Raw genomic sequence first — 25,504 nt, 5'->3', positions numbered from 1 at the left:
AATTACCAGGCAGCAGAGCCAAAGTTCTGTGTTATATTTTATTGATTTATATATTTTATATTTTCTACAATTTGTTATTTATGTTAATGTTAATATTCAGTTATTTTACGATTTTATAGAAAATATTATATTCAATAAATATTGTTTCTTTATACCTCATTCTGCTCTGTATAAGTCTGCTTATTCTTAGACTGACAGATGGAGCAAACTGTTTTAAAAGGAGGGAGGATTGTATTTGGAGCACTGGGTGTTCATTTCACGAAGAAAGACAGCGACAGTGTCTAGTTGTAATGTCTGTAAAACGGTAATTTCAAGTAAGGGTGGAGACACCAGCAATATGCTGAAAAATCTCTTTACGAAACATCGGAATACAATGCGTTTGACACTATGCACAAGTGCCAACCCAGCAGCACACCTGTTACTGAAAAATAAATAGTAAATATTATAAATATTAAATATCCTAGGTTATAATAACATTAGCACCACCCAGGCAGGCTTAGAAGATTTTTTCGACTAAGAAAACCTAAGTGAAAACGAAAGCTGTACATATATCCCCTCATTTCAACCATTTTAGATGATGACAGACTCAAAGACAATGAAACAGTTGCGTTGATGCTGAAAACCTGTGTAGGCTTACTTTTTTCCCACATATAAAATTGACCAGGAATCTTTAAGGGAATCGATGAAGAATCTGACCGATAAGCAGAATCAATGGCATGGCATTGGTATCAATAAAATCTCATCAACTCCCATCCCTACTTGTCTGAGCCAATTTGATGATGGCCTCTGCCACTCTCTCTCCTTTGTGGCGCAGGTCATTTGTTCCAGTGTAGATGATGATGTTGTCAGCGTCAGCCAGGCAGTCATGACAGAGGGCTCTGTCAGTGTGGGGGACACCAGAACGTCCCCACTCTGTGACAAGGAGACAGCTTTCTGTGCTCAAGGAATTTGCATTGGAGTCAATGAAGATTGCGGTTTTAGGATGCTGGTGCCAGAGTGGTCCCTATTCCTCTCCAATTGGCTCTACTCTAGCTGGGCAAGGAGTTGTATGTAAGGCTGGAGGGGTAATGTTGTTCTGTGGAGGGCTGGGTTGTCTGGCCTGTAGTGCTGACTGGCCGCTGCGGCCAGTCTGTGGAGGGTTGGCCTGTGGTGTTTTCTGGTTGCTAGGGCCAGTCTGTGGAGTGATGGTTGGTGGCACGAGAAGTGTTTCTCTCTGCTCCATCACCTTTCTCATCTGACACAGTTCATGAGAGTGCATAGAGTGTAATTTGTATTATGAAGGTCATTCATATTTTCACTCAACTGTCCACAGCAGTATTGGTTTCTTAAAAAAGTTTCCTTTCATCTTTCAGGTGCTCAATTGTGTCATACTCCAACAGTTTGTTCTCTTTAAATTCTATTATTTCCACTTCTAGGAAGGAGACACATTCCTGAATGCGCTGCACTGACACTGGTGTCCTGGGTGTGTGAGGGCTGTTGAAGTGGGCTGGTAGGGGAGTGCTAGAGGCTGTGTGGACATGGGAGGTTGGAGCACTAGTGCTAGGAACTGAATGCTGATTGGTTGAATCTGATGGAAGTTACTCTGGTAGTGGAAAGCTGGGTGTTTGAGTCTGATGGAGGTGTAGGTTCTGTTGATAAAGGCAGAGAGGCCTTTTTCCCAAGTGCAAGAGTTTTCAGTCTGCTGAAGTATCTTTCAAACTCTTCCAGTTTTGTCTGAGACCCCTGAACCATCACTCTGCGCCTTTGTTGTGAAGATTGATGTTGAATTTTGGTACAGTATTTGTATATAGCTGTCAGATGGATTTGTTAATCATTTTAAGGTCAATATATTGCTCACAGAGAGTGGAATGCCAAGCTCCTTGGTGCTCCATAAAGAACAGCAGATCTGTCACTGCTCTGTCAATATCTTGACGATCTAGACTCCATCCATGTGGTTGTAGTTGTTTTGGGTCAATTTTTCCAACTCAGAAAAATTACTGCTGTTTTCTCAATTTTCTTTATATACAGAGCTAAGCTGTTTAGCTATGTTTTTGATGTATCAGAAGTCCAGTTTTTCTTCATATAAAAATGTTCCTACGCTCATGGAATACTCTGTTGTTAATAATCATTCTTGTTTTTGTTTCTTTCCTTTTTTTTGTCTTTGCTGTTGCTTTCCTCCTTCTTTTGCTGTCCTTTTTAGTAATTTTGTCCTGGTTTATGTCCGATATTCCATGGTAGTTGGTAACTGACAGTTGACTGTAAGTAATGTTACCAGTGAGCTTGCTAGGCAGCTAACTTATTCCACATTTTTGTGTACTGATTTTAGTTTACTGGTTTCTCAGAATAACTTGAAACTAGCCCACTTTGTTCCAATTTCCCAAATTATTTTGAACACTATTAGAGTGAGATGTAAGTTACCAGCTGTTTCTACCCTGGCCTCATGTATTTGTGTAATTAGTGTATACCAATGTGTCATAACTAAAAAAGGGGCAAATTAATGATTCTAGCTCAGTGTGTCAACGTCAGGTCCTCTGACCACCTCTAACATGACATAGGTTAACAATGAGGAAAGCCATATCGTTAAGGTTTTTTGCATCTACAAGGAAGTAGGTATTTATGGTTCAAACAGAGAAAGTGTTCACTTACGCTTGGACTGTCTCTCTCTCCAGCAGAGCCTCATTGAGCAGTTTGTTGAGCTCCTGTTCGTTCTCCTGAGCATCAATCACCCTCTCAGCCAGGTCCCGTAACCGCAGCCTTCTTCGAGGGTTAGGGAAAGATGGATTCACCACCTTAAGTTCCAAAAAACAAACAAATGGTGATTGAAGCACCCAAATATTCCATGTCTTCATCTGATATTATGTACATCAATGCCATGTCAGAAATGTTGTCAGTCAGTTAGGTGTCAGTAGCTTGTAGTGCCAGCCAAGGTGGTAGCCTGTGTGTTGCTTTGGTTTTATGGCCAGGGATTAATATACACAAATTAATGTATCAAAGTCCATAGAAGTTTAATTCAATGAAAAATATCTTCAAAGATTTTGGTCCCAAACATCACTGCTATAAATGATTGACTCTAAGAATAGCTAAATTATCAGTATTAAAGTATATTCTGATGGTCCAGCGCTTTTGAATTGTGAGTTGTAAAAAACACCTGCTGGAACCAGTAGGACTCTTGCTACATTACATTTTACTCTAAGTAATGAATTCAGTCCATGGTTACCCTTGTGTCCAGTTCTTCTGGTTCCTCTGGTGTGGTGCAGGCTGTGTTAGCACTGCCATTACACTCTGTGGTTTTGATTAACAGTGGGGAGTTTCCATTGGAAGAGGTTACAGACAGCTTCTAATGTGAAACAAGCAAACAGAAAGTACTGAGTGATTACTATGAAAAGTTGACAGACTTTTATTTTTTCCTTTTTATATTCTTGCACACATGTATTTTACATTTTCAAATGATATTCAAATCTAGTTTTGAGTTACAAAAATTATTCAAATGTGACTTTGAATGTACTATTTCATCACTTTCCCTGTGCATCAGCAAATATCTGCCATGTGGATAGGTGGCAGGTTTGACTCACTACACCGTTGATGCCATTCTTTCCCACAGGTCCTTTAGGAACAACCACTAGGTAGGTCTCAATGCCCCTCTCCTTCAGGTAGTCACAGCGGTCACCTCCGTTCCCTGGCTCCACATTAAACTCACCATGAAGACACTCCACTGTGCTCTGTGAGATATGGACGCGACTGGTCCACATATAGAGAGGGTTTCAGATTAGACAGGTCATTGATCTATAAATTACATTTCTATAGACTATAGACCCATGAATAGTCCTTATTCCAAAATCATTACCTAACCATTTGAAACTGTGGTATAATGTTGCTGTATGCAATCAGTCAAATTCCCAAGAGGAGGCTCAATTTTACTTACTGAATCACAGTGCAGAGCAGAGCAGTGCTAACATTTGAAAGAACTATACACTACTATACTACAACACAGAGTGAAAATGTTTGCTTGTGGTTGTAAATTTACATTCTTTTGTCCCATAGAAATTTATTTTTACATGATATGTAACCAAACTACATGTGCTGATGAACTCAGTGAGATGTGGTTGAAAGTTCTGGAAAACACTAGTAAACAGAACTTGAATTAAGATTTTGAGATTGTCTTTCTTGTTAAACTGGTGAAGAACATCCATGCTCAGTTACATTTTGTTTTGGAATGGTTTATTATTTAAAACTGAACTAATCAGTATTTTTTATATCAAAAATTGTTTCAGTTATCAAGTGTCACGTGAAAACTGACACTTCTAGTGGTGAACCCACAGAGAATTTTGTCACTAGCTCTGGACTTTCTCTCAGCTCTACAGATCCTTTAACCTCTTTTAGCTCATTGCTTTGGTTTTATGGCCAGGGATTAATAAAGTTATCCAGATATTTCTCTGAGATATTTATAGTAGTAGTTATAGTAGTTAAATCCTCTAAATCGGGATTTTCTGAAAAGTCAACAGAGTTGATCAATGGGAAGCTGGTAGAACTAGTTTAAGTTAAAAACAAAATAGAGGTCAGTTAAATATCTTATATTGTGAACAAGGGATAAAAATGTAAAAGCAAAGTGGAAAATTAACAACAAATGGGTTAAATGATGTTTTAAAAACTTATTTTTTTATTTTCAAAACGACCCAGGGACCCAAATAAATGGGCTGAAAGCAACAGAGACAATTTAAAAAGATGCTCTAATGACAAATATTGGACCAATAGTGGAATGGATTGAAATAACTTTATTTTAAAATCCTGATGGGAGTTAATGTCTGTTCTTACCCTGGTATCCCTCCAGCTTCCATTTTGTTGGCCACAGTGACGTCTGTGGACCAGACGTCATACTGCCAGCGTTTCTGACCCAGCACTCCTCCAAGGACTGTGCCAGTGTGTACTCCAACCCGCATGTCAACATCTGTCTGGGTTTTCTCTCGGACGTACCTGTGTTTAGTTTATAAAGCAAACACATTAAATAAAAAGCAGCAGGAGACAAATAGCTTCTGGTTTTGTTTTTTCCTCTTTCAAATCCCTGACTTCTATCCCACCACAAATACGTTCTCACCCTTCCTGATATATCTCATTGAGAGCAAATAGGTATACCATCATACACAATTGTGTGTGCGGTCTGACCAAAATGTTACATCACAACAAATTTGAGCTCCATGATCTCTCATTGTTAACCAGTGTTCCGTTCATTTTAATTCACAGCTGTAGTGCTGTAGAGTCAATAACAGTCCATCACAGTGATCGATCCCACACTGTGGACCAAGTGACTAACCCACTGCATCAAGTCAAAAAAGAGCTGACACTGACTGATCTTTAGACCAGACCAGCCTCACCCAGACTTATTCCAGTCTGCTCTCTCCAGCTCCTGATCCCCTTCTCCCATGACTCACGAGATGGCCTCCACCATGGCCAGGCCCATCATGATGGAGCAGGCAGCATGGTCCTCCCTGTAGTCCGGCAACCCACAGATACAGTAGTAGCAGTCTCCCAGGATTTTGATCCTCAACTGGTGATATTTCTGAAAGGGTAGATAAGGTTAAGTCAGAGAGGTGGACCCAAGAATGTACAAAAAGAAAAGTGGGATATCTACAACCTTAATGATGTGTCTTTTTCAGCTATTTCAGTCAATAAAGAAGTGACTGACCTTTTAAAAATTTTGTAATTGTTTGTAGGGATGCAAACATCTGATAATGACTTTGTTGGTCTGTCTGAACACCTGACTTTAAGTAGGTGTTTAGACAAAATCCAACCTCAAATTAAAAACACACAGAGGGCGGTGTTGGTGGGGGCATGATGTACTACAGCTACTGCTGAGGAAAGACATACACCATGAAGAGACCATACATATATACAAATCCATACATATAGGCATGTGTGTGTATATATACATATATATATATATACACATATACATATACACATATACATATATATATATACACATATACATATACACATATACACATATATATATACATACATACGCATATACATACATACGCATATACATACATACACATATACATACATACATACATACACATATACATACATATACATACATATGCATATACATACATATACATACATATGCATATACATACATATGCATATACATACATATACATACATACGCATATGCATACATACACACATACATACGCATATACATACATACATACACGTATATATAATATATACATACATACACATACGCATATACATACATACACGTATATATAATATATACATACATACACACACGCATATACATACACACACACGCATATACATACATACACACGCATATACATACATACACACGTATACACATACATACACACGCATACACATACATATACATACACACGCATACACATACATATACATACACGCGCATACATACATACGCACATACATACATATACATACACATACATACGCATACATACATACGCACATACATACATATACATACATACGCATATACATACATACATACGCACATACATACATATACATACATGCATATACATACATATATATATATAATACACACGTATATAATACGCATATATATAATACACACGTATATATAATACATATATATATATATATATAATACACACGTATATAATACGAATATATATAATACACACGTATATATACGCATATATATAATACACACACATATAATATACGCATATACACACACACATATACACACATACACATACTATATACACACACACACATATATACACTATATATACACACACACACATATATACACTATATACACACACACACATATATACACTATATACACACACACACACACATATACACTATATATACACACACACACACATATACACTATATATACACACACACACACATATACACTATATACACACACACACATATACACTATATATACACACACACACACATATACACTATATACACACACACATATACACTATATACACACACACACATATACACTATATACACACACACACATTATATATACACTATATACACACACACATTATATATACACTATATACACACACACATTATATATACACGCACACATACATACACTATATACACACACACACATACATACACTATATACACACACACACATACACTATATACACACACACACATATACACTATATATACACACACACATATACACTATATATACACACACACATATACACTATATACACACACACATATACACTATATATACACACACACATAATATATATATACACACACACATATATACACACACACACATATATACATACACACACACACACATATATACACACACACATACATACACACACATACACATACATACACAAACACATATACATACACAAACACATATACATATATACGCATACACAAACATATATACATATATACGCATACACAAACATATATACATATATACGCATATATATGTGTGTATATATACATATATATATATATGCATAAACATACAAAAACATATATATATATATGCATAAACATACACAAACATACACAAACATATATATATATATGCATAAACATACACAAACATATACATATATATATGCATAAACATACACAAACATATACATATATATATGCATAAACATACACAAACATATACACACACACACACACACACACACACACACACACACACACACACACACACACACACACACACACACACACACACACACACACAGGTAATGGATAGACATTCTAAATGTCTATACATCCATCAGAATGTTTGATCATTTCTTGTAACCTTGATGTAACATGAAAAATGTATACGTGTATATAACTCGAACATGTAAAATTTATGACATCACTGATGTTGGGTAACAGTGTGAAACTCACTGCAGCCAGTTTGTCAAAGCGAGCAAAGAGCTCATTGAGCAGTTTGACCAGCTCCTGAGCGCTGCAGGACGATGATAGCTGGGTGAAGCCCACAATGTCTGCAAACAGAATACTGAGGACAGATACAAGACCACACATTAGTACTGACATCAGTCGCATTAACAGTATCATCCATGCACATGTTCACTGTTTCAACGTGTCATATTGTTACTAATATGAGTTGGAATCTGTGACCAGACTACAACTTTGGAGCAGTGGTTATTTTCTGTAAAACAGCATAACTCTAATGATGACTGGCTGCACTCCTTTTGGCTGTGGTGTCATACTGCCTGTTATTTAGTGGCATGGGTGAGGAATCCCAATTAAATGGAGCACAGGCAGCACAGGAGGTAGCCAGTATGGCGCTGAATCCTTATCAGCTGAGAATCAAAAGGCAGCATATGGTTGATATGCTATGTTCAGCTTTAATTTTATATTTTCACAGCTTAAAGTGTTGGCAGAACATGAAAAACAACCCATGTAACATATGTGTTTAATTGACTGCATTGTTTATGATGCATTTCGTGCATGTGGTATTTAGTTCACCACATCAACGTCAGTCGACAAAAAAATTCGCTTTTTTGTGTACAAAAGTGAAATTTGAATGGAAATCACAGCCACCTGGCACACATTGGCCACTTTGCCGGTCAAGGTTTGGAGTGCACCCACTCAAGCTGCACTAGTAGGTGTCAGTTGACCTAATAAAGCCATCAGAACTTTAGTTTTGTCAACATTGATATATGTATGTCATAATATAAATGAGGTCAGAATTTGTGTTGAGTTTAAAGAACTGCTTAAGCTTAAAGTTTACTATTATAGTAGGAGATTCAGAACCTGAAATGAGCAGCAGAGAACTGCAAACAGAGAATCTATTTAAATAAATCAATAACAGAGAATTAAACAATAGTCTTGCCTGTATGAATCCTCATAAATCAGCCAGTGTGAAATCAGCACCATGTCTTACATCTGTGATGTATTATTAACACTGAAAATAGAGGGCTGTTTCTCTGAGTTTGCCTCGCTACTCATTCCTGCGGATGGGTCTAATTGCTGGTGTTTGAGATTGTAAATGCTTGCACCCATGCTTTATTGGATGGTGAGGCTTCAGGTAGAGAAATTAGTTTGTGGCTTTTCCTGTCTTTGTTAACACAGGTTAACAATCTACATCACCAATCCGTTCCATTGGATTTCATGTAGCTCTTTGGAACTGGCAGTTTGTGTCCAAACAGGGCTTAAAGTATATGTTCGGAATTTTTCAAATTTATCTGCTCAACAGGGAAACACAAAGCTTGAATTTTATACTAAAAAGAGACTGTTAAACTGAAATATGATGTATTCCATTAATTTGTCTGGGACAGACCAGTGAAGCCTCGTTTTAACTTCAGAGAAACTTTGGAATTTATTTTTGAACAGGAGGAGGCCTGTGGATTTTGTTCTCTATCACTTCCATTGAAAGCACATTAAGAAGGGATCTTTTAATGGCCAGTATGAAGATACAGAATGATCACAGCATGAAGAACCTGTTCCAATGTTCACATGGGCACCTTACTATTGTTTTAAGATAGTTTTGCAAAATTGTGAACCTGTCCTTTAACTACCTGAATTATCTCTGCACCAGTTTCTTGTTTACTTATTTATCAGCAACAGCTCTATCTTTCAGGTTGTTGTGACTGCTGAGCTGTTTTTTTCTGTACCAACACAAAAAAATTTTCCTGAGAGGGAGCGCTTTTCTTTCCAATCTAACTACAGATCTGACTTCTGATACCAGAACAAAAGCACGTGGTCGGTTCTACTCAACCAACACTGTTGTGTCGATTTTATGAAGTGGGCTGCCTGTTTATAAAAGACTGGCATGTGATTGGTTAGAAATAGTTTCATTTTTGTGTTGCGATTTGGGTTATTAGTATGTTAATATTGTAACTAATCGACATTATATCAAAGTTTATCATTTTCTTATGTTTAGAATTTTTTCAATCGTGATCAGTGTTAATTTTTGTAACTCATTAAATATGAAAAAAAAATTGTGTTCACTTGTTTGCTTAACATGAACTGCTTTCATTTGAGAGTTGATGATATCTTGGACTTTGCTGGGTAGCCCCTGGAACCCTCTCAAGGATCCATGTGGCCAACTACACCTCACTATGAGAAGCACCTTGCTGAATACACAATCAAAACATCAACCAGACAAGATTTGTGTTACATATGAGCATACAAGGCAACAAACTAACCTGTTCTGGTGGTTAAACACGTCAGACAGATATACAGCAGCCAGAATATCAAAAGGTAACAGAGGTACTTAGTTACCTGACGTTTTCATGCCTGTACATGTACATAGTATTGAACTGCTGCATCTCTTTCTGACTGGGCTCCTTCTTCATGTCCTGAAGCATCTCATCAGCTATGTGCTTCGGGAGGATAGAGAGCAGCAGACGTTCCTGTAGAGGACAAACACAGACAAACAGAGCACATTGTCACAATCTACCCCTTGAATGACTTGTTATGGACTCTGTGCTTCTTTTTTTACTCTGTTATGACTTACATGTTGTGTATTTGGTTGCTTTACTTCCTTTCTTTGTGTTTTTTCCCGCTTGTGATTGCCTGCCCCGCCCCAATTAGTTTCACCTGTTCGCTATTACCCTTGTCTCCCTTGTGTATTTAACTCTCTGCATCCCCTCACTCTTTATCAGTCTGTCTGTTTTGCTTCCTGAGTTTGGATTTCCTGAGTCTTTCTTGCTTGCTTCCTTGCACATCAGTTTTTTTTTTCCCACCCGTCCGGACGTAAGCCTGCTTTCTTATATAAAAAAAACAACTTCTTTGCATCACCCTGCCTATGTATCTGCATTTAGGTCCTCTATTGTGTTTCCCTGCAAACGTGACAGTATGTACTGACAACCACGGATCCAGCAGGCACCTTTTTTTAAGAAGAAGAAATTTTGATTTCTGTTACACTCTCTTGTGCATTCATGGTGAGTGTAGCTTTTTGGCCTGCGTCACCGGCATGCGTCTGCAGCCAGCCTCCCAGTTGACTAGCCTCGAGTCTGCACCCAAAATGGCTAGCATCCTTACTGGTCCTCCTCCTGAGCCAGCTTGCCACCTGCATTTTCCTGCTACCAAGTCAACCAGCCTCCTTTCGGATCCTGACTCTGTAGAGCAGTGCCCTTTCTTTGGGACTCGTCTGGCTATTGCCCCAAGACATCTAGGGGTTGGAGACCCTAGTCAAGCCTGCGCCTGATCCCCAGCCAGCGGGTCCGACGAACATCCAGCCCAAATTCCCCGTTTGGCGTTCCTCTTTTAATGTAGCCATTAAAATAGGGTAAATTGACTGACTCAACGCAGGTTGGATTCATGGATTCATACTGCTGACACTATATTCTTTCCCTCGCATCTGCGTGCCACAGCAAAAATCCAGATTCATCAGAGCAGGCTTATCACTCTCTGAGTGAGATGTTCAGCTGGATTTCATTCTTATGGCTGTGTCTTCTGTACAAAGCTGGAGTCAGGAGCCTAGCTTAGCATAAAGACTAGAAGCAGAGAAAGCGTCTTCCCCTGACTGTACTGTATATGGGAAAACTACCATTTTTGAATCATGTTTGTGCTATATTAACATTAGCATAGGGTTGGAAAGTATAGTATCTTTCAATAATAACTGACCCTGTGCTAATATTATTACAGGCTTTCCATCTCATCCTCTTTTGCAAGCTGTTCGTCACCCTGTATCAATATGGGGGATGGGGGATGGGGGGGTAGTGTGCACCCACTGAGAGAATGCTGAGCCATTTCACTGTTAAGCATTGAGCCTCTAAGGGTTATTTCATTATTTCAGAACTGACCACTGCAACTGACCACAAAAGCAGTGGTCTTTGGCTTGTCATTTCGAACTTGGACACTGAGACTCAATGGTAGCCTGTGGATTGTTTTTGTTTAAAAAACAAACATGAATATAGACTTACCAGTAATCATGTTATTAGGAACACCATACTCATTCTGGGTAGGCCCTCCCTTTGCTCTCAAAACTGCCTCAGTTCTTCGTGACACGTATTCAACAAGATGTTGAAAATATTCCTTTGAGATTCTGGTCCATGTTGACATGATTGCATCACTTCATTTCTGCAGATTTGTCAGCTAAACATTAATATTGCCAATCTTCCATTCTACCACATCTCAATGACGTTCTATTAGATTCTAATCTGGTGACTAGGGAGGCCATTAAAGTACACTGAACTCATTTGCATGTTCATGAAACCAGTTTGAGAAAAATTTTGCCTTGTGACATGTTGCATTATCATACTGGATGTAGCCGTTAAAAGAGGGTAAATTGACTGTTGACTCAACGCAGGTTGGAATCATGGATTTATGCTGATGACACTAAATTCCTTCCCTCACATCTACGTGCCACAGCAGAAATCCAGATTCATCATAGCAGGCTAAGTTTTTTTTTTTTTTTTCAGTCTTCAACTATTATGGTTTTTCTGAGACTGCAGTGGGCACCACTTTTATGCATTGCACTGCTGCCACAATTGGCTGATTGGATAAATGCATGAATAAACAGCTGTTCGGGTGTTCCTAATACAGTGCTCGATGAATGTATTATGGAGCCCAAATTGTTTAACACATTGTTAGCAGTCTTCTTATTCCATGCCCTTTCTTGGCCTATTATTGACACCTCACATCAATCAGTGGAATAGCATAAAACCATTGTAAGCAAGTGGTATCACCTTGCCTAAATGTTTGCATGCCTGCATGTGCACCTCTCGTGCCTGTGCATGACAAACAAAAAAAAGGAGGCTAGCTTGCGTGCTGTGTGTTAAATGCTGCCACTACAATGTCATGAAGTCACAATTACATGACTCTTTGGAGGGCTTTTTATTTGACACGACAGATACAGGAAGTGACACCTGGGCGAGATGAGAGGGAGACGGGGAAGAAAGAGAAAAAGAAAGAAGAGAGAGAAAAGTAGATTTAACTAGCCAACAATAAGTGAGATAGATTTTTATTACCTATTGATATTCACTCTGACTTCCAGCGTACTACAGGAGCACACCACCCAGGTGCCACAAAACCCTTCATAGTCAGATTGGCCATTGGGCATACCGGAACAAATCCTGTTGGGCTGCTGCATTGGTGAGCCAATGGACCATCAAAAAAAAAAATCAAAGTTTTTACCGGCCCTCTCTGTGTGCCTGTCATTCAGGTTGCATGCAAGTTCTGGGAGTGGACTCTCATCACTGCCTCCCTGTTGAGAAACTTCAGGCACATCAACCTAGGAGGAGGTACATTGGGCAGACCCAGAACATGGTGGAAGGATTACACATGCCATCTGGCAAAGGAACACCTCAGGATCCCCTAGTAGAGCTGGAGCATGCAGGTAGAGAGAAGGCTTCTGGGCGCCTCTGCTAAAGCTATTCCCTCTTTTGTACATTCCATTGGAATTACAATTTTTACCTGTTGCACACGGCTCACACAAAGATGGCAGCTTGAAAAGATGGTGCTTAGTAGTCATCTAGGCATGTTTCTCAATCTTTCTCTTGTAATTGTTTTAGAAAAAAAAAAAAAAAAAGACGCTAAGTCTAAAATGTAGAAATAATTACTACACAAGAGGCACAGACTAGAGTTAGATCAGGAGTAGAATATAGGGGAGATGCATAAAGCTTTCCGACAAAATGAAGAAGGCATACATGGTGTGAACCGCAGTCTTTGTTTACAAGGAGCTGAATGGCCTGAAACTGTCAGTCAGCCTGGCTGCAGAGATCCTGCACAGACCAAACTGATGTGTCAAATTAAACAAAAAGCCTCCATTACACACACACACACACGCACGCACACACACACACACAATTGACCTGTGAATACATTTTCAAACAGGCCTTCACACACATACACACACTGTGTACATGGAGACGAGGTGGGGTGGAGGGCAGCATGGCAGCCTTCAATATTCTTATCAAAAACCTGAAAGAGAAGCAGAGAAGCAACAAGCGGTTGAGCGAGTTGGCTCTGTGATTACAGCTGACACTGTCTCAGGAGGCCGGTCGCCATGGTAACTAGCGGCGACAGATGCTCCTTGATTGGATGACGGCCCTTGTTTCCCAGCAGCCCGTGCTTCTCCATTATTATTCTTTGAGTTTCTTCAACTCATGGTTTTATCAGTCCTCTTGTCTCACAACATCTTCTCTCTCTTCTTCATTTTCCTCCATAATCACCCCATATCTATCATCCCTCTCTCTCCTTTGGGCTTTTTCCTTGCTCCCTCAGTCTCTGTGGTAAAAACCATCTGTTCCATAAATAGTAGTGATGGAGAACACCCAGTGGCCACAGATGTGAGGAGAGGAGGGGAGCTGACTGCTGACACAGGAACAGCTCTAGCCTAGCCTAGCCTAGCCTAGCCTACCCAAGCCAAGCCAAGCCAAGCCAAGCCAAGCCTAGCCAAGCCAACACAAAAACATATCACACGGTGCACGTTGGTGGCTAGGCCCTAAACAATCCAAAGAGGACCAGATCAAACAGATATACAGTACACTGCAGATCTAACATTTGAGGGATGCTTCGTAAAGCAAGATGACCAGTTAAACCAGGCTCACTTCACTAAACCAGGATTATTTTCAAGAAATTCTGCCTCATAAAGTAAATGTAAATAAGTCTGACTAAAGTTACCATGGAAACATATCCCTACAGACTAACCCAGTCCTGGTCATGTTGTTTTTCCAGTTTAGCTTCCCCTCCGGCTTAGCCAGTGTTACAATCAATGTGCCTGACTAAATCTCATGCTACCATGGTAATAATTAGCAGGTATAATGTTTAAAATGCTTACCACTCATTTGCTAAATTGAACTTAACACAAAATACAGCTGAGGCTGATGGGAATTTAAGAGTCAGGATCACAAAAGTTATTACAATTTCCATGTGGAACATAAATGTTTGTACCAAATGTCAATGTATTCCATCCGATAGTTGTGTGGATTCACTCAAAACAAAAACTGTAGATCTCCACGGTGGTACTAGAGGAATGTCTGTACCAAATCTTTAAGCAGGTGTTCAGTGACGACTTTGACCAGCTGAAGGAACTAAATGAAAAGCCAAGTCAAGTTAAAATTGTGAATCTGTGTATAGATGGAGTTTTTGTATCCTCTGAACAATTAACAACGAAAAATAATTACCTTGCACCCACTTTTAATCAACATTTACAACTGAGGAGTTTCATCAAAAAACTGTTGAACACCTTTCCACATAAGCCTCGAATTAATCCTATCAACACATTATTATTAAAACTACAGTTACAGTTTACAAATGAATTGCTGAGTTGAACCCCCAATCTATGGACATTTTTAATGTGATATGGGAACAAGATTTGGGCCCTCTACTTTAGACTTGGAAAGCAATACTTGAACAAGTCCATGACACCTCTTCCCGTTGTAGACATGGACTCAAGCAGTTTAAGATTGTAAAGCCCTCTTCTCATGCTTGGTGGCTGAAAGATGTCATGTTTCATTTAAAACTACAGAAAATCAAATTTACTGTAAGAGGAAAGTCTGATAAAACACCATTTATATCCTATTTGTCCGTGGTCACTGGAATGTTACTGGTGAGTAATGGACAGAGTCTGCCATTCCTATAGTCCCTGTCAATTATTTTCCATCTTAGATGAAAAGGTTGATTCATTTGCTGTCTGTCTACAGAGAAGGGTCTAGCCTAGATTAGTACAAACACTAGAAAGAGGAGGAAGCGCTAGTCCAGCTCTGTTTAATGTGAAAGAAAAATCCATTCCAAAAACTTTTAAAGAAGTCTCAATTACATATATTTTCTTGTTTATTATCTAAATTCAAGGCTGTTGACATTAAAATGAAATCTTTTAATTTTTATTTATTTGTTATTTGTATTTGAATGATTTATTACAAATTTAAAAGATGTCATTTTCAAGTTTAAATATACATCAAAAAACGCGAAAAAAAATAAATAAACATCTACGTATTGTCAAGTATAACCGTGCCATGATTATAGTAAAACTGAATGTTAAACAGACTGAATTTTCAGTTTCTTACTGGCAAACAATGTACAACTCAAACCCCACAATGAAAATACAAACTGGACTTTTGAATTATGTCCAGATGTTAGGTAATAACAAATGAAAATTAAATGTCAGTTTGTCAGTTTGCATAGTGAGTGCTGAATAATGGTAGCACCTATCATCACTCATAAAAAAAAACCTGTGGGCTGGATATAACAGCTGATTAGCTGAAACTCAACATTCAAAACTCATTCCCATGCTTGGATTCTGGGCTGGGTCTGCCATGTGTAACAGAATTTTGGCTTAGGCTAAGTCTGGCCTGGACACATTGAGGTGGTATTAATATTGATCTTGTGAGCTGACTCTGAGCACAAGTAAACTACCCTTAAAAGGTAAAAATGTTCCTTTAACTCACCAATACAAAAACCAGAATGTTGGACTGTTTGTCCTCTGACCTGTTGCTGGCTCTGCTCCTCCAGGTTGAGTTTGACCTCCAGTGACTGTCTTGCCTCCAGAAAGGCCTTCCGATGCTTCCGGTCAGCCATGTAGTATGACATGACGCCCACAGTGATGGCACAAACATAGATCACAATGTTGGCCAGCAGCTTGAAAGTAAAAAGAATGCAACAGTTAGGGTTCAACATAAAACAAGCAGCACTGAGGGGCCCTTTCACCTTTGTGCATGTCGCGGTGTGTGGCAGTTATTGTGCCTTGCTATAGAGCAAAAGGGTTGTGAACCCTGATATTTCAATTCTGTATGAAGGAGCAGATTGTTATGTTATGCGAATGGACCACGCACACATAGTTCGCTGTCATAAGGAATGAGTGAGTAAAATATTTCCTGTGTGTAGTTCGTGGTGATTTAGATTAAATACTATCAATTGTCCATATATTTGATCAGATTCACCTGCTAGGAAGAATACATCAAATCGTGGATTATAATTTCCTGTTCCCAGTAGGGGTCGCTATCACTATGACTCAAAGTATCAACAGGGTCTTAAGGGTTTCCTTAAAATATGTAATGTAAACAACACAATTTTTGTAATAATAATAAGGATCATAATAATGATCATAAAAACAAATATGAAATTTGAGGCAGATTGGACAATGTATATTTGAGTTACAACAACTTCCAATTTCATGGCGAAACATCGAAATTTGCAGCAGTCGGTGCTTGGGCCCTAATAAACTTGGTAGTTTCAACAGGGTCCTCACACCACTAGGTGCTCACGCCCTAAATAAAGCTGCAAGCAGCGTTGATTGGGCCCTCGCACAGACGTGCACAGCGGGGCGCTGGTGGGATGTCAGTTGACGCAGCCGTTCACTTTTGCGACCATTGGAATACAAAGAGAACTGGATTGTTATTGTGCTAATGTGCTGCAGTAAGCATATTGTTACATTTCCGGTTGCTGGTGTTTCTGTGTTACTGCATGTTTTGCTGCTCTGCCTCTACCCAGTTAATTTTGCTATTTTCTTCATTAAAGCGGCTAATTACCTGCTGTACATTTCAACGTATATTAGTTCTACTCAGTCAGTCTAAGCTCTCTCCTTCTTTTAGCGACTTTCTCACCACTTCAAAGTTGTCCAACCCAGTGTAGCCCCTATTCCCCATAGAATAGGGCCCTCAACAGGCTGGCTCAAGCTTGAACCATCCCCTAGTTATGCTGCTATAGGGCTAGACTGCCAGGGGGATTTCCCATGATGCACCAAATCCCTCTCTCCTCCTTTCCCTCTCCATCCATACGTATTCATAACCCATCACTGCTTGTTATTAACTTTGCTTCTCTCTCCCATAGTTCTGTGCTTTCTCATCCCTATCCTCTCTCCTCCTGTCGCTTTCTGCTGGTATTTTTGCCTCCGGAACTGCAGAGTCTGGAGATGTAACTGCAAACCACCTACTGCCATCATGATCCCGCTCAACACGCACTGCTTCAATTATTGTTGTTGTTGTTGTTGGTCTTATTATTAGCCCTTTTATTATAATTATTAGTTTTATTCTTAGTCTTATTATTATTATACGCCTTTATGTGGAACCTGCATTCTGCCCCCCCACCTCACTCTCTCTCACGGGTACCCACCAAGAGCCCGGTTCTGTTCAAGGTTTGTACCTGTTAAAAGGGAGTTTATCCTTGCCACTGTCGCCAAGTGATTGATCATGGGGGAATGTTGGGTTTCTGTAAATATAACTATATAGAGTACAATCCAGACATGCTCTATATGAAAGGTGCCCTGAGATAACGTCTGTTACGAATTGGCACTATATAAATAAATTTGAATTGAATTGAGCTGAATCGAATTGGAATTGAATTTACCACATTGACAAAAGCAACGGTCTAGTTTCCATTCAAACATTGCACAAATTTTAATGAATTTTCAGACAATCCTTAATGAGATGGTAGGCTGATGGAGATAAACAGTTGTTGTCACTAATCCTCCAGTCGGTGTTATTAAACCATTGCAGAAGAGGAGGACATGAGATGAGGCAATTAAAAAGCTCCAGTCAAAGATAAAATAATGAGAAAACCATGTGGAAAACATGATGGAAATCTGACATTTGTTTGTTTCAAGTATTAATGTGAGGAAGGTTCCAGTTTCCTCGCTCCAAACATATCAAGCGTTTTCATCAACAGATCAAAAGTTCACTGATTTTTTCCAATGACCCATTCAGGCCCATTGTTAATAAAACTACTGCCCCCTCAACATCTTTTACTGGCTCCTTTTTTTGTAAGAAGAAAAATATTCATAAGATAATATACAGGTTAAGATTCTTACACATTGCCTTTTAAACACAAGCACATCTTGTTTGCCACTGATGGGAACTAATACCAAGGTTAGGATCATTTTATTATACAGTTCTTTTCCCCTTTATTGCCAACATTTGTTTCTTCTAACCTCTGACTAGCAATCAACTGTTTTGTAAAACCCTGCTTTGGCATAATGGGAGACAATTTTGGCTTATAAGGCCAAGATTCATTCACCTATATCATGATACAATTCCTCTGAGTGATTTACAGAATGTACAAAGAATATGATCAAGATATTAGAGCCCAACAGATATATTGGTCTATCTGCTCTATCACAGATATATCCATATGTTTTCCGATATGCACCAATATGAAAACTTTTTTTTTTTGCTCGGGGTAAATAAAAATTGTGTCATCACATAGTTTTTCCAGCACAATGCGCTCTGACTCCTTTGTTTACAATACTCATGTAGCAGAGTACGCATTAAAGCTGAGCAAAATGTGGTTGGTGCAGAGTTAAGCGGTGTCTACTTTGTAAAATACATTGCTGGAAAGTTGCTAAACAACGACCCCATCATTTTCCCTTTTGAATATAACTGTAACATATATGTATGTATATATCTGTAAATATATATAAAGAATATCGGCGGATATATCGATACCGGAATATTTGAATCCCTAAAATCAGCATTGGCCACAAAAATCCAGTATCAGTCAGGCTCTACAAAGATATCCAGAAAACTAAATTGAGACCACAATAAACTAACAAAATGAGGTTAATGCCAAGCATTTATTATATGTTAATCCTTTCTCTCAATGTCAGTGAGTACTGTGTAGCTGATAAAAATTTTGCAGAATTTATTCCTATACAATGCAAGTGTTTCCCAATGATCAAATATTACATAGTAGCCTTGTACAGCGGTAGTAGCTACTTTATGTTAACTCATCAAAACTGATCTGGATCAGAAGTCAGAATACATGATGAGCTTGTTTAGATCTTTGGTGGACCACTAAGTTGATTCCGTCCATAAACCGTTAGAACAGAGCAGTCCTTACACCAAGCTGCTTACAGTGTGAACATGTGCCACAACCATCTCATAAACCATCTGTGTACTGTGATATTATTTAATGCACTTAGACAAAATTAGGTACTCTGACTTCTGAAACAAGAAATAATGTTTCCTTTTTCATATTGAGGGCTTAGAGAAAACTGATTATATATTATATATTATATTAAACATTTTGATGGTTGGTCGTTTTGATCCTCTGACTGTAGAAAGTTTAGAAATTGTGTCTGACTGTTTATCAAAAAGCCTCTCAAGTATAAAAGTTTGCCTGGTTGTGCATTGGCAGACTAAAGTCTATTAACAATCAAACGCTGTAAGTGAGACAGCTGTAAACAATCCTGAAATGTTAATGTCCAATGAGTATATGGCCTTGAACACACTGGCCACTTCAGATATGTTGTATAACGAAATGTGAGGAATAAGTGTTTTTGATTTTTCTACAGCTATTGTTTCTCTTTCTGCCCAGCATAAACACTTGTGATATCTATTTACATGCATGTACGTGTGCATTTATAGATCGTGCTTAGACTTAGAATTAATCATTACGCAGCTATCAGAGAGTGAGCAGTTGCCATCACTGCCTTGTTTTCACAGCTTTCACAGCTTTCACTGAAAGCACCTTTCAACTCAGGCACTGTTCTACATTTTTGTTAATGTCAACAAATTCCATGGAAAGACCAAAAACAAACAACGTGTTAGTCTCAATTGAGAGCCAAAGTGAAACTGGAACTTCTGAACCAGAAGTCAGAAAATCTCACTGACATTTGTATTAAAGCAAATAACAACAGCCTTTGACATAACATTACTAAAAGTATGTTGTGTGATCAGGACAGTGATTATTTATAGAACACGATCCAATGCTGCTGCTAATTCGATATTTTTGCTTTTATCTGTATTTAACAACAAACATTTCCCCTTAGCCCTACAGGTTATTTTTCAGCTCGACTAAGTGGACACATAGGAGGAAACAGAGCATCTGTGGGGGACTATTTTCAGTGGCTGATTTATACACATTTGGCGCTCTAGTGAGTATTTGGGGCAGCAGGACGGTGTCTGTGGGACTGAGTCAAAAATAAATTACAGTGTGTGTGTTCATGGTAATGAAGGAACATGTCAGCCAGTGCAACAGTGTGGCTCAGTGATGTGTTTTTAATAGTCTAGAAAACGATGGAGCTCTATGGAGAAGAGAAATACGGTACAGTGGTTTTCAGAAAGTATTCAGGCCCCCTTCACTTTTTGCACACTTTGTGTTGTAGATTTAATTGTAAATGGATAAAACTATCATTTTGCCCATGAATCTACACTCAATAACCCATGATGACAAAGTGCAAACATGTTTTTAGAAAATTTAGCAAATGTATTAAAAATCAATAACTGAAATCTCTCATTTACAAAAGTATTCAGAGCATTTGCTGTGGCACTTAAAGTTGTGGTCATGTGCATCCTATTTGCTTTAATTATCCCTGAGATGTGTCTAGAACTCAACTGAAGTCCAGCTGTGGCAAACTGAATTGACTGGAAATAGTTTATAAAAAGGCTCACACCTGTGTATATGGATTGTTGAGTGTAGATTGATGGGTAAAAAAGGCAATTTTATCTATTTACAATTAATTATATTAAAATCTCCAAAAGTGAAGGATTCTGAATACTTTCTGAAGCCAGTGTATAGGCTTTACTTGTTAGCAAGATACATTCATCATTGGTTTGGATTCATATCATTGTCTTATTCTACTATCTATGCTCTATTCTACTATCTATGCTTACACCAAATGAAAAAAATGCAGTGTCATTCTAAGACTCAACACTCACCTATTATGTTTGTCTAGCGTGTTGATTTAGGTGCAATCTCAACAGGCAGCCATTCAAGTTACACAAATCGCATTCTGTTTATATGTTATGAATTTAACAGTATCAAGGCCCCCATTGTTGCTTACGGCTTTCTGATTACACTATAGGCAAATTTACCCGCGAACTTTGGTGGGTGGGGAAATTATGTGAATAAATCAGTAAAGCAACACTGTTTTCTTCCTGTATACTCCCCAGTGAGCCTACTTGAAATCTGTTTTTGTCCAGTAAATTTCTGTTATTAGTCAGCCTTTTGATGTTAATTCCAATTAAAACTGAGATAACAACCCTCATGATGTCACAATGATGTCATCAAGATTATCTCAATTGAATTGTATTGTATTTCATTATACAGAAAGGTGTTTCTCTTATTTTGTCCACCCCATTTATATCAATGAGGGTAGGGTAAATAACAGGAATCCCTCTCTAGATATTGTAATACAGTTGAACAGCACCACAAACTACACCCTCTAAAATGATCATACTGTTGAACCAACACCTCTTTAACAGAGTTTCAACATGAACTTAACATTAAAGCCTTCATGAGTGTGGATTTATTACAGGACTGTTGTATTAGACTGCATTGGTTAGGTGATAATAAATCAAATTAAAGTTTTCGGTATTAAGTCATCCCCTCCATCTTTTTAAATACTGACTTTTGAGCGATTTGCACATTTTGTCTTGCTATTTTGCAGACTATTTTGTTCAGAATTAGTTACTGTTTTAGAAAAGTATCTGATAATGATGATTTGATTTTAAAATGCAACAATGGTTGATGAATTTGACACCTAATGCACTACTTGCATTAATTTGGTACAGTTGTCTTTGGTTGACTTTGAATGCTAATTTTTCTCACGCTGAAAATTTGGTGTGAAATTGAGCCATAGCAATAGTAAAATATTGAAATACAAATAGTTCTGGACAGTTTGGACTTTTAAAGTTCAAATAGCCCACAACTTGTACCATACATTCTGCATTGTGCATCAGAATGTGCATGTGTAGTCCATGCAGCAGAAGTGGTTGTTCATTCGCTTATGCAGACATTGGTGTTTGTGTAGCGCGGCAAAAGGTTAAGTTTTAAGTGAAGCTCTCTGCTTTTGCGGAGTTATGAGCAGTGACCTCTAAGCAGAATAAAAATAAACACTGAATGATACAATTTTCACATATATCTGTTTTACAGTATATAAACTATTGCATTAGATCCAATCATAACTTGCTGTCAACATTTCCACCAAGGTCTTTAATGCGTCATGGACTTGTTTAGTTTAGACCTCTCTCATCAGGCTCAAGTTGGTCTGGAGGAAATCTCTTTAAAACATTTGCAGGGTGTCTCTTTGGCCTTGTGGTCTACGGCACATACAGTGGGATCGAAAAGTCTGAAAAACTAATCATAACAAAAAAACTGTTTTGATAATAATATGACTAGAGTTTGGTATTAAACCTTAATACCTTTTTGGTACAAAGTGAAATGTGTACATAGAAGTGCAAATAGAACACAGTCAAGCACAGAAAGCTTTTAATGTTAGACTGTTAATTTTTCTGGCTGATTTTTGGATCAGATAGTTCCTGATTTTAATCGTTATCTGCCAATTTGATACCGTCTATTATCAAAGTCTGCACTGCTGCTTGTGTTTAGATAATAAGTAACATCTGAGAACTTTGGTTTCTGTTGTCAGTTTTTGCCTGTTTATTCTGACTAAGGTGTTTATATGGAGCATTTTTATTCTATTTGGGCTTTTAAACTGATTATAATCAGAATATTAGGCTTCATGTAAACGCACCTAGTGATAACAGTCAAAAGGCCAAGAATAAGATGGTTAGTGGATTTTAGTTGAAATGTTTTTTTCAGCTGCTGTTTCTAAAGGTCAAGAATGAACTGGTTGAAGTTATGTAACTATGGATGGTGCTAAGAATCATGATAAATTTCATCTGTTGATGAGGACTGTGTGAGATGGTCAAAAGCTCCAGAACAAGTAGTGAGTTGAGGCTGTTTTGAAAGCAGTGTCATTTTTAGAATCAATACCAAAAGTCAGTTATCATGTGTACAATAATGATCCCCCAGTTCAGTCTATATTCTGTAGAAATCCTGAGTACGCAGTTTGATTGGTGCCGAGTTTGAAAACATTTCTCTCTGGAAACAGCAGCTGTGGCTGGCTTTTGGCCTACTGCATCTATGAACCTACTTTGGTGTTCAAAGTCCTGAAGACTCTGGAGTGAATTAGAGGTCTGGCTACATGAAAATACACAAGGGTAAGTAAATGTCAAAACAACCATGTATTTCTCCCTCCACCCCACCTTCCTTCTTCCCTTCCCACTCTTACCTGTCTGCCAAGTACTGCCCCCTGGATGTCCTCCTGCTGCTGTTGGGCAATGGTGACACCAAGTACCAGAGTGTGGACCCCGCATGATACAGTAGTGATGAGCACAATGGGTGTCAGCCTCAAAGGCAGAGTCAGGAAAAAGGAGAAGCTGAAGAAAGCCTGCCAGCCCACAGTATCACTGGCCTGGTGGAAGCGAGCATAATTCAGACCCAGGTAGCAGAATATCTGAGCTGCTATGAGCACCCATAGGGCGTAGGGCACCACCCGTCTCGAAATGCGGTCTGGCAACAGGCTGAAGCGGCACAGCAGATAGAGGATAATATCTGCTGTGAGTCCCACTGATGCTACTAAAACAGAAGCCAGCTTGTCAGAGGTGTAAACCACTGCACACATGACGATGATGTAGCTGTCAAAGAGGGCGGCGAACACGACGAGCACCAGTAGGGTTTCGTGTCTCTGCCGTCTGAAGTAAGTCTGGTAGAGGTTCTCCAGAGACTCGGGTGCAAAGGTGAGGCGCATGAACCGCGGCAGACAGAGGCAGCATCCTGAGCTCCGAACCGTGACCTCATGTGTTCGCCCCACTGCCTGCCCGGGGTCCGATGGCAGCGTCACAGAGCAGTCCGCTGAATACTCTGCCGAGTACTCCGGCTCAGAAAATGCACGGTTCCGAGGCATGGTGAACACTCAGAGCATCTGCTTCCTGCCTTCTCCTTTTCTATCAAAAAATGGAAAGCTGTTTGTGGTCCAACAGGAGTTGACCAAACACTGAAAGAAGTTTCAGGTATACATCATCTGCTGGTTTATCTTATGCTAAGTAACCACCTTTTTTCCCGACAGCCCACACACGGCATGAATCACAGCAGTGTGTTGATTGTCTGCACCTGTGCACTGGAGAGCTGTCTTCTTACATAGCTGCGGTTGTGGTCACTCCATGTAGTGCTGTCATTTGACTCACTTAAGCCTGTGACATAAACACAGATTGGGCACGCCTACTTTTTCAGCAATGTGATCTAAAGAATGTGCACTTTTTATTTCCTCATTTCCCTTTACATATGTGACCGTTGCACCAGCTCCTTTCCACCTTTGTACTCCACAGTTATGTACCATGTCAGAGCTGTTGAACTCATTAACATTGGATCAGCTATCAGCTTTTTATATTTGTATGACTTCCTCTATCTCTGTCATTCGTCTGGGTTGGAGAGTGTTTTGCATTTTGGCCTTCCATGGCTCCGCCTCACATGGCCTGAATAGAGAGGGACACAAGAGGAAGAAATTCACCATGGCTAAATCTCTAAACCACACAGATGACCTTGTTTTGCGTACAGCAGCACATGATGATCAGGGCAGGTACAGTAGTCCATGATTCCTGCAGCTGGCTACTGTAAGCCACTCTCTCCTCTGTGGGAACAAGGCATCACCAACATCCATATCAGAATCCAGCAGTTTATTACAGGTTTTATAGTTCTGCCAAAATGTAACTAAATTCATTTAATGTATTTGAAGAGAAACCTCACTTCCTGCCTAACATCATTTTTTTCCAATAAATTTTG

General features: G+C 38.9%; 1 protein-coding gene across 3 annotated transcripts in view; it reads right to left on the bottom strand.

Annotated features, from left to right (window-relative positions):
* adcy3a (adenylate cyclase 3a) overlaps positions 1-25,504 on the bottom strand; it is a 47,879-nt gene that overhangs the window by 21,528 nt on the left and 847 nt on the right. For 2 of the 3 annotated variants that reach the window (XM_040117191.1, XM_040117193.1), the window contains exons 2-10: positions 23,955-25,197; positions 16,433-16,582; positions 10,280-10,410; positions 7,937-8,048; positions 5,406-5,533; positions 4,792-4,950; positions 3,552-3,717; positions 3,197-3,316; positions 2,626-2,768 (exon numbers count right to left, since the gene is read on the bottom strand). In XM_040117191.1, coding sequence (XP_039973125.1) covers positions 2,626-2,768; positions 3,197-3,316; positions 3,552-3,717; positions 4,792-4,950; positions 5,406-5,533; positions 7,937-8,048; positions 10,280-10,410; positions 16,433-16,582; positions 23,955-24,629 — 1,784 coding nt within the window. In that variant the 5' untranslated portion in view covers positions 24,630-25,197. The remainder of the gene's footprint in view (positions 1-2,625; positions 2,769-3,196; positions 3,317-3,551; positions 3,718-4,791; positions 4,951-5,405; positions 5,534-7,936; positions 8,049-10,279; positions 10,411-16,432; positions 16,583-23,954; positions 25,198-25,504) is intronic. The other variant, XM_040117192.1, reaches the window with a different exon arrangement.

This window comes from Xiphias gladius, chromosome 22 (genome assembly GCF_016859285.1).
Source record: "Xiphias gladius isolate SHS-SW01 ecotype Sanya breed wild chromosome 22, ASM1685928v1, whole genome shotgun sequence".
In the NCBI taxonomy this organism is placed as follows: Eukaryota; Metazoa; Chordata; class Actinopteri; order Istiophoriformes; family Xiphiidae; genus Xiphias; species Xiphias gladius.
The sequence above is the reverse complement of the archived record's forward strand: the minus strand, read 5'-3'. Positions and strand labels throughout refer to the sequence as shown.